This window comes from Lipotes vexillifer, unplaced genomic scaffold (assembly GCF_000442215.2).
Source record: "Lipotes vexillifer unplaced genomic scaffold, Lipotes_vexillifer_v1.1 scaffold524, whole genome shotgun sequence".
Lineage (NCBI taxonomy): Eukaryota > Metazoa > Chordata > Mammalia > Artiodactyla > Lipotidae > Lipotes > Lipotes vexillifer.
In genome coordinates, this window is record NW_006774722.1 from 1,231,409 (window position 1) to 1,242,240 (window position 10,832).

Genomic DNA, 10,832 nt, shown 5'->3' on the forward strand with positions numbered 1-10,832 from the left:
CCCCCCCCCGCCCCCAGCCCCTGCCTTCACAGGCCTCTGGGCAGAGTCGCGCCTCACAGAGAGCAGTAAGACCTGCACGTCAGCATTCCTTTCGCCATGGAGGGCTGGGGCGGCCCCTGAGGCCTGGTTTGGCCCATCAGGACCACCCAGGGGCTGCTTTGTTACTGAAACACAGAGGTACCAGCTGTCTTCCTGCTTCTTGTTTGGCATCTTAGTTTTATTAACTCTGGTATTACACTAGCTCTGTATGTGGTCATGTGGTTTAGGAATGGGTGAGGACAGACCTAAATGGCCTAATGCTTATGAGCACACTGATTTCCTGGACACAGTTTTTTTTTACAGAAGTTTTCCCATGGTGCCATCTTTTTAAAGAACAGCTCCTGTATATTACAAGGGAGGCTAATATCTGGATTATCAAATTATCTCTTGGTTCTTTTGACATGGAGCTCAGGCAGTCACAAGCCAAAGAACCCTTCCTTTGTGTTGGGCAGATATGCCTGACACTTTATTTTGACACAGAATATGCAGCCAGCATCTGAGCATCTCGTAAGTACTCCAGAGAGGACCCCGATTAGCATGTAGTGTGGAGCGGGAGTTTGAGCGTGAAGTCTAAGTGGTGTTTCCTGCTGGGGCTGGCAACGCGCTCTAAATAATTGTATTCTGATCATTTAGGTCTCTCTTTACAGGGCATCTTTTATGACCAAGACCGTGCAGTACCAGAATGAGCTACATAAATTCCTAATCTGGGATACAGCTGGACAGGAACGAGTAAGTCGCTCTTTAACTCACTATGTGTTTTTCTGAGGCCCAAATTAAAGGTCCAACAAAACCACCGGTTCCCGTCATTTCACGTCACTCACCTCACTTCTCTGCGCTGGAGACACGTCTTTCCATTTGCGTGGGCCAGCCTTTTTCTTTTCAATTAGAACCAGAGTCCACCAATGGAGAAAGTGATATGGGCACTGAGGACATTTTTATGCTTTTTAGTGTCTTCAAGGAAACGCTGAGTAACAGGCCTGATAAAACCCTGCTCAGAGTATTGTGTGTAATTTGGGGCTCCATCCTCTAGCAAAGATATAAAAGAATTAATGGTAGAAAGGGAGAATTAAGCACATCTCATTTATAGTCACCTTTTAAAAGCTAAGGAGGGAACTTTACAGCATATAAAGTTTGAGATTTAAGTGAAATGGATGAGCTAACACAGTGCCGTGCAATAGGTGCTTAATAAACGCCTGATGATGAAGCTGTCCAAGGTGGTCACCTGCCTCAGGAAGGGCCTGGGCCAGAGCTGGGGCCAGGAGCACGGCATCACCGTGCAGAATGGCATTTGGCAAAGCCCGCCCAAATCGGACAGGATGGGAAGGCGGGGAGGGGACCAGACGCTGCTGCCACCTCATTTTCCCTCTGGGCCCAGAGTCTCATTTCCCTGTTGAGGTGTGTCTGGCAGCTACCCCACTATTCAGCTGCTGTTTAATTTTGTTTTCAAACAGTATTATCAAAAAAGAACATGTGATGGATGCACAGTGCTACCTTAAGCTCTTATAGAAGAAGTAATCAGGAGAAATAGTCTGTCCTCACAGTCTTATCTGAGGCGGCATAGATACCGCAAATGGTATAAAACCTGACAAGAATCATCACAGACACGTGGAGGAAAACACAATAAACCATTACTGTTGTCCTAGACGTAGACAGCATACATTTTGTACAGATTTAATGTCTAAAGTTTGCTCTGTTTGGTTTCTTCTGTTTTTTTAATGCTGGATATCACACCCTGTGTCCATTTCCTCATCTTAGATGCATCTGCTAAGTCTCCGGTCCCCACTGCTCCTACGTTGTTTGGGCTGTGCGTCTCCAGTGGGGATAGGCTTTTGCTAACCATCACTCTGCTGTCCTTCAGAAGGGCTGCTTGCCACACAGTGTTCCTGAATATATCCATTGCCACAGCCCTGGCATCTAGCCTATTAGCCACGAACTCGTGGCTCTTCATACAAGTAATATATGTGCCCTTTCACTGAATCCCAGGTTTCAGTTACCCCCTCCCATATATTTGATGACACAGCAAAACCCTCATTATAAAGCACATGCTATGATATAGATTCCATTATGCTTTGAATCAGAGCCTGTCCTGGTAGACATGGTGATATATAACGTCTCTTCTTTCCAGAACATAAAAAAAGAATAATACAAGGGTTTATGCCTGTCTCTTACTGCTACCATAACAGCAGGATTCTGTGAAGTTTTGTAATTAGCTGGTCTGCATGCCTCTTGTTTCCCCATTTCTAATTGATTCTGCACCGGGAGTAGTTGCTCTGAGATGCAAATCTGCCTCACCCCTACCTGGAGCTAGATCACTGAACCAGCCAGGGGCTCGCGCAGGGAATGTAGATGAGCCCAGCGGGCCCGGAAGGCCCGCCCATCAGAGCCCCACGCCGAGGAGACCCTCAGGAGAGGGGTGCCTGCAGTGAGCCCTCGCTCCAGCTGGTTGTTGCCAGATCACAGGGTTTAAGAAGAGCGAAACATCTGACAGCTAATCACAAACTGTTTGAAATGCTGTGAGGATCTTCCAGGGCGCATGTGTAAGCTTGTCCTTCCCACTTGTCCTGGGCACGGCCTTTAGGGCCCAGACCGTGCCAACCTCGGCCTGACTCTCCACCTTCACCTCCTCCCACCAGTTCATCCTCCAAGACCAAACTGCATAGGCTTCTGCAGTGCGCCAGGCCAGTCCACACCCTCATACCCATGGCTTGCCGTTCCCTCTGCTCAGAATACCCTCCTCGCACCGTTAGCCTAGAGAGCGCATGCTCAGCCTTCAGAGCTCGCGTCTGATGTCGCCCAGGGAGCTTTCCTCACCACCCCTGCCGTCCTCAGGTGGCCACGTGCCCGCTGTGCTCAGGCGTGAATGCGGAGGCTCTCCTCAACCCCCTCCCCGTCAGCCTGCCACGTCGGCGAGACCGCGTGTCCCGACAGCTCTGGCTTCTAAATGCACCTCAGGTCCGCTCGGTTCTCCCTGTCTCCACTGCCAGCTCTCTGCTCTCCGCCACCTTTAACTCTCACCTGAGAATTCCTTTCACCTTTGAACTGGTCTTCCTGCCTTCCCCCTTCCCAGCCCCACTTAGTACCTTATCCTCCCACTTACTGCCCTTCAGTGACTGCCCACTGCCCCTCTCCTGGGAGCCATGCCCTGCCCACTGGCCTGCACAGCCCTGCATGGCCTGTTCCACCTGTTCTCCAGGGCCCTCCCGGTCAGTCCACGCTCTCACCCGCTGAGCTCCAGCCCGCTGCCTCCGCTCAGTTCCTCAGACTCTCCAGAACCAGGCCTTCACGCACGCTGTTTCTCGTGCTGGAACTCTCTCTTCCCTCTACTCGGAGCCTGGCCAGCTGGCTCCTTACCAGCCTTTTCGTCTCAAGTTCAACGTCACACCTTCACAGGTTTCCCTAACCCCTCTGCACCTAAGCACGACCCTAGCTCGTTCTCCATCACTGCCCTTTATTCATTTCCCTCAGGACCCTCATTCCAAGTTGTAATTAGATACCTGTCTACACACTCTTCCTGACAGGCTGTCCCCACAGACTGTAAACTGTGAGAGCCGGGACCATGGGGTCATATTCCTAGGGCCCAGCACAGAGCCTGACCTGGGGTTGATGCTCAGATATTGGGAGGACCAATTAGCAGCTGAACTCTTGAGTGTATCTCTTCGGATCCTGAACAGTCTTTGCCATTGCCCACATCTGTGGAATTGTCCCCCGTTTCCTTACTTGTTTATCTTCTGTTAGACTGTGAGCTCCTCGGGGGCAGGGACTGTCCTCATGTCTGTGCACTCAGCCCCTGGCACACAGTATTGATACTAGTGGATTTAGATCAGTTGATTGTCAGCCCTACTTTGGCACAGGTAAGGAGGAACAGATCCTCTGCCTAGTTTTACCATGTTAGTATTGCATGCCTCAAATTATACATTTCTGATATTTGCATATTTATTATTCAGTTCTCTGTAGTAATGACATTTATTATGGAACCAAAAGTCATCGTAAAATGGCACCCCTTTATGATGAACTGACCATTCAGACATCCTCCCCACTTGACCCTCGCGTTTTCACAGATGGATCATCTTTCTGATGGTCCAGTGACAGTTGGTTGCAAAGTAATTTCATTAAGTCAATGAAAGTGATTTTGGAGAACTTCACAGATGTCATGCAAAGCCATGGACGGTAAGGGGTTTGTTACATTAAGTGAGGAGAAAACTACTGATCAGAATGATGACATAAGTGCTTCAGAAGGTAATGATTTGTGTATCAAAAGGTTGAGAGGCCTAGGGAAAACTGTTGGAGTCCTCAAATATTTTGTAAAAATTCCTTTTTTATGATAGGACTAGGAAAGGCAAACATGAAATGAAAGATAGATATCATATTGTGCCAGCATATGGTTTTATCAAAAGAATCACAGTCAAGTTATCGATCAACTCTGACTCAGTGTTCATTCAGGAAACTAGCTCCTGGGTTGCAATAATAAACCTAAGTTTTTTCTAATATCAGATAAAATGAAACTCGTTTTCATAATTTTTTTTCTCAAGATAGAGCCTTTGTCAAACCTTTTCATTCCTATTTGCTATCCTAAATGAATTCGTTTTAAGTGATCTTTTCCCACCAATCACCCTTCACTAACGGGGACTTCTGCAGAAGCATGGAGACAGACCCAGCCCCTGCTCAGACATGCACCTCAAGTCCATATCAGAAATGCACCGTAACTGTGGCAGCAGCATTTCAATTACTTGCCATCTGTCTGTGATCATGTAAAAGAAAGCTTCTAACCGAAGTCTAATAGACACTGCATCCAGTCCTTGAAGGTTTATGTCCCTGAATCTTACTGTGGTTTCTCCTAATGACTGTTTCTAGAGGGCAGAGCACCAGGAAGACACGGACTCATCCACTGTCACAGGAGCCACATAGGAGTTGTTCTCGTGTCTGAAATCAGGAAAACGTGTAGTGGCTTAATATCTAGAGCCAGGGTCCACACTGTGGCCCACAGGCCAAATCCAGCTTGCTTCCCGTTTTATCAGAACACAGCCATGCTTATTTGTTTACATATTGTCTATGGCTACTTTCACACCTCCGTAATAGAGCTGAGGAGTTGCGACAGAGATCATATGACCCACAAGGCCCAAAATGTTTACTGCCTAGCCCCTTCCAGAAAAAGTTTGCCAACCCCTGATCTAGAGCCAGATTGGGAGCAGAGCTGTGCGGACGTCCTTTTAGTCTCTTTTTAAGCTGCTGCCTGCTTTCTTTACACCAAAAGGACATGGAAAGAGTTTCAGTGTCAGTAATGGTGGAGTGGCTTGTAACAGACTAACCCTCCCACAGAGAACTATTATGTATAAACTCTGGACAAAACATTAAACAACTCTCTGAAGATACTGCCAAGCAACCAGATGCAGTTTGGGAACTGAAAAGGGAACGACATGGAGTGAGACTCACATTTTCACGGCTTTTCCCCAGAGGGCACTCCCCAGACCATGCAGCACAGGGTAGCTAGGACTCCAGCAAAAAGGCTGTCTTTTTAGCTTGCAGTATTTGAGGACAGAGTTTAAGGTTGCTAGAGCAGCTGGGAAAGAAGGAGGCAAATCCCAGAAAAGATGGATCCAACAAGGAGGGAAGCCCCCAAAATCTGCTTGTAAATTCCCTTCAAGGCTTTGCTTAACCCCCAGATTGTGACTGCACGGGGGCGACACTAAGGGACCCAACAGAAGCCAACAGCTGGAGGGGTGACAAGGCGGAGCAGAGATTCAGCTGCTGCTGATCACAGGAAAGTCCAGTCCTGCCCTGTTCGAGGGGATTGATAAACACGTTGGGCTTCCCTTGAAACTTCTGAAGGGCCATGTCTTAAGAGTAGAGACCCAAGTAGACCCACCCTAACCATGTGTAAAACAAATCTCAGGGTGATTAGCCAGTGTTTTAACACTCTTCAGAGAAGAGTGGAAACCACATGGGTTAGAAATGTTCAAAGATTTAAAGGAAAAGTAGTTTTTTTTTTTTTTTTTTTTTTTTTTTTTAGGAAAAGTAGTCATAATCTACTTAATACAGATGGGGAATCTTACACAGAATGGCAACTAATAATCAGACGGAAATGCTAAAGCTGAAAACTGTAGTATTTAAGATGAAAAGTCCACTGGGTAAGTGACAAAACAAAAGAACAAAGAGTGGAGGAATAGGAACAAAGTCTTAGTACCATAGGGACAAATTCAAACAATCTAACATATGTGTAACTTGAGACCCAGAAGTTGTAAAAAGAGGGGAAGGAGACAGAAAGAAAAGATATTTTGAGAAATAACGGCTGAAAATTTCCCAAATTTTGCTGGAATATATCAACTCACAAATCCAAAAGTTTAGCAAACTCATAGGTACAAAGAAAACCACATCTAGTTCCATCATAATCAAACTGCTGAAAACCAAAGTTAAAGAGACAGATCTTCAAAGCAGCCAGAGATAATAGTATAGACACATTATGTGTGGGACACAACAGTATGAATGAGGGCCAGCTTCCCACAGAGTCAGTGGAGGCCAGGAGACAGTGGAGCAGTGTATCTTTAAAGTGCCCAAATTATCCATCTGCCAAAATTATCTTTAAAATATGAAGTCAAAGTCATGACACGGTTAGAAGAAGAAAAGCAGAGAGGATTTAGCAGCAGCGGTCCCAGAACGGTTCTCAGGCTAGAGGAAATGACACTAGATGGTAACTCAGATCCGCAGGAAGAAATAATAACCACTAGAAACAGTAAATATAAAAATCTGTCTTTTTTCTTATTTAAGAGACTACTGGCTATTTAATGCAAAAATTATAATATTGGATTGTGTGGGTTATGACATAGATTTAAAATACTTGACAGTAGCACAAAGGACAGTGGGATAAAAAAAATCTTGCAAGGTTCTGATCTTTTACATGAGGTGGTGATTTTTTTTTTTTTTTTTGCGGTACGCAGGCCTCTCACCACTGTGGCCTCTCCCGTTGCGGAGCACAGGCTCTGGATGTGCAGGCTCAGCAGCCATGGCTCATGCCGCTCCGCGGCATGTGGGATCCTCCCGCACCAGGGCACAAACCCGTGTCCCCTGCATCGGCAGGTGGACTCTCAACCACTGCGCCACCAGGGAAGCCCGAGGTGGTGCATTTTAAACTCTCCGTCAACTGTGTGGAATGTATATTGTAGTTACAAGAGCAGCCACTTAAAAAGTAATACAGGAAGGTATAACTAAAAAGCCAATGGACAAATTAATAAGTTAAAATTGAATACTAAAAAATAGTTAATGCAAAAGAAGGGAAGAAAGGAAGAACAGGGTTTTCTTTTTTTAATGGAACAAATATAAAGCAAACAGCACAACGGTCGACCTAATATTAGTAAAAACCAAATATATCGGTAAGTACGTTAAATGTAAAGGAACTAAACATTCCACTTAAAAGGCAGACGTTGTCAGGTTGGATCAAAAGTCGGGATCTAACAATGTGCTGGTTATGAAAGGATTACCTTAAATGTAAACCCAGAGATTACTTGAAAATAAGAGAATGGAAGAGGATATTCTATGCGGATCTTAAGCAAGAGAAAACCATTGTGGTTATATCAATATCAATAAAATAGACTTGGATATTCAAGGATAAAGAAAGGGCATGAAAAGAAGAGCATTAGGGAACTTTCCATGTTGATACAAACGTTTTATATCTCAGTGGGATGGTGTTTACGTGGTTGTATACATACACATTTGTTGTTTTACCAAAACTTAAGACCTTTTATCAAACTTAAGATCTTTGCACTTCTCTAAATGAATTTTACCTTACAAATTTAAATGCAAAAAACAAACAAAGCCAAAAAACCAGCAATCTTGTAAAGCATGTTGCCAGAATAATGCATCAAAAATGAAAGCTAATATCATTGCCTTTGCTCCTGTGACTCTCACCCCATGGAAGACAATCCAGAATCTTTTCTACCTAATAATCTGGTTTCCTTAAAGTCACTTACAGGTTTTATTATTAGTGTTTTTTTTTCTTCTCTAGAACTTAACATTTTATTGGAAGTTATCAGGCTTTGACCCCAGAAGCAGGGATCTTTCTCCCTGAGACTAGTAAAACTTCACCTGGATGGTCATCTGGGTTTGGCATTTAGTTTGACCTCCTCCTGCACCTAAACAGTTCTTATTCCCTTATTCCCCACTTCTTTCTGGCTTACTACAGTGTGCCAGGCACCTGGCCCAGAGATAAAATGGGATACTAAACAGACATGCTCTCTTCCTCATGGAGTTTACAGTCATAATTTTACTTTCATTTATAAAACTCAATTTAGCATGAAAGTTTAAAAGCCAAAGGTTAAGTCATTGGGTAAGAAGTTGTGGAGTCTGTAATTCTGTATATGGAATGTATTCAGATGCTCACTTCTGATAACAGTTCCTACCTGTGTTTTGCGGGGAAGCCACAGAACAGAGAGCCAGAGGGGAGTCCAGTGGTATCTCTCACATCATATGTAGGGATCAGGTTTCAAAGTCAGGGTGTAAGACAAAGGTCAAGCATAGGTAAGAGTCTTGTCTTTCAACACTGGCATCACATTCACTGAGCAAGGTGCTCACACAGATGCCCAGGAACCAGGGTTGACTGGAGAGAGAGCTTCCCATTTTCCATCTCACACTCTTATCAAGAGAAATGGCTCACTAAATCAGCCTTGCTGTTTAAATTGTTATTACCCTCGCTTTCCTTCTCTTCCCTCCCTATTGTATTGGGGCAGGGAGGTGATTGGTGGGAAGGAGCCCTGCACACAGAGTTAAATTCATGTAAATGAAATGAGATATGTACCTGCATTTGGGAATTGCCACGTGTGTGGAAGATGTCAAAAAAGCGAGTTACAGGCTCATCCAAGTGGTGAATGTAAATGTGTACTCATTTCTGTAGCACAATCAGCATTTAGATTACAGGGTTATCTTTTCAACACCCAAATGCAGCCACTTCTCTGGAGAACTATTTACAGCATTATTTTGATCTCTTTGATAGTTTGGGAAGCCAAAGTTTAAAGGACTATTGAACAAATGAATTTGGGAATTATAACATTGAATTCAATTAAAAAGCCTTTTTAGCTGAAACAATTGTTTATAGCACCATATATAATTCCTATAAAAATGTATTCTAAAGTACCTTCTGAGAGTCATTTCAGTGTTACATTAAAAGTTTTTGCCTTTGGTAATTACTGGTTCATTTGCTTTAAAGCATCATGTCATCTTCTTTGGCTTAAGAGAAAGATTACCTTTTGTGCAGGGATAATGGGGTTAAAAGTCTAGTAAAAAACATACTTAACCAGTTTTCCCAATTTTGTTTTTTATTTTTCCCTCTTCTCTGCAGTTTCGTGCCTTAGCGCCAATGTACTATCGCGGCTCGGCTGCAGCTATAATTGTTTATGATATCACAAAAGAAGTAAGACTTATATACCGTTTTCTTTAGACTATTTTGAAAACTCTGTTTTGGTTGCTTATATCTCCAGTTGCTTTCCTCCTCTGTGTTACAGGAGACATTTTCAACATTAAAGAATTGGGTAAAAGAGCTTCGACAGCACGGCCCACCCAATATTGTAGTTGCCATTGCAGGAAATAAGTGTGATCTTATCGACGTAAGGTAAGTTATTAGAACAGGAGATTACGGTGCTGATTATGTGTTCCTTTTCTTACAGAGCAATATCCAATATAAGAATCTTGCTTTTATTTTGTCTCTGACATTGAAAAATTCCTTTTTGTTGTTTGGTTGGAGTCCTGAAGTTTCAAACTAAAATTTAAGAGTTCAGACATTTGGAGCTAATTAGATTATATATCAAGACAGGTGTGTAATATATTTAAACGTCATTTGCATCATACTTGACATTATCTGGGATTAGTGTAGCCCTCAGCTCTCATGACATAGGATACCTGAATGGGGAAGGATATTTTAAGGAAAGCACGTTTATTGGCAATTTCTCTGGACCACTTCCACGGTTCCCCAAGCAAGGGCTCTGCTTTGAGGGGAAAAGAAACCCCGGTGATTCTCTGGCCATTCCATTGGATGCATTGCTAGTAGTCCCGAGTTCTGTTCTGTTCTGTTCTGTTTTCTTTAACCGTATAAGTGGTGTAATTGGGAGGACCACGGTGTCAGGGCTCATTCACCAGCCATTCGTGACATCTTTTATCATCATAAATCTGGTTAATTACTGGGAAGGTGGGGATCACACTAATGTCTTGATGGGCAGAATTTCTGATTTGCAATTCGTTGCCTTCCAGAGAAGTCATGGAGAGAGATGCTAAGGACTACGCCGACTCCATCCATGCAATTTTTGTAGAGACCAGCGCAAAAAACGCGATAAACATAAACGAACTCTTTATAGAAATTAGTGAGTATCTCTGTGCCTTGTGGGTTTCCTCTGTGCAGAGCAACTTAACACGGAATTATCTTGCCAAGTAGAATTTTCTCCGTACGTAGAGCGGCCTCGTCTCTGATACTGTTCTCAGTGGAATGAGATTTGAGAATTTAAGAGTGACGGTGGGTTTTCATATCATGCTGTAAGTGCTGGAGAGCTGCTGCCTGATGACTGTAGCCCTTCTAGAAAGAATGTTGCTACTGAATAAAGAATGTGCAGGGCCTAGAGGTCCTAGAAGCTGTCATCTCTCCCTCTTTCTCTCTTTAAATGTGTTTCAATTAGTTGTCCAGAGTCATTGAAAATGAACAAAATAAATAAAGGGAAATGAAATGCGGGTGTAGTTCCACTATAAGAAAGCCCTCAAAAATTAATACTAGGCACTCGCTAGTGAAACATAAGACCACTTTTTCCCACCCCTCCTCTTTC

The 10,832-nt window shown here is 43.8% G+C and overlaps 1 protein-coding gene across 1 annotated transcript in view; it reads left to right on the plus strand.

Annotated features, from left to right (window-relative positions):
- RAB22A (RAB22A, member RAS oncogene family) overlaps positions 1-10,832 on the plus strand; it is a 65,062-nt gene that overhangs the window by 49,527 nt on the left and 4,703 nt on the right. The window contains exons 4-7 of the mRNA XM_007449456.1: positions 687-768; positions 9,365-9,436; positions 9,528-9,634; positions 10,270-10,379. Of these exons, the coding sequence (XP_007449518.1) occupies positions 697-768; positions 9,365-9,436; positions 9,528-9,634; positions 10,270-10,379 (361 nt within the window). The 5' untranslated portion in view covers positions 687-696. The remainder of the gene's footprint in view (positions 1-686; positions 769-9,364; positions 9,437-9,527; positions 9,635-10,269; positions 10,380-10,832) is intronic.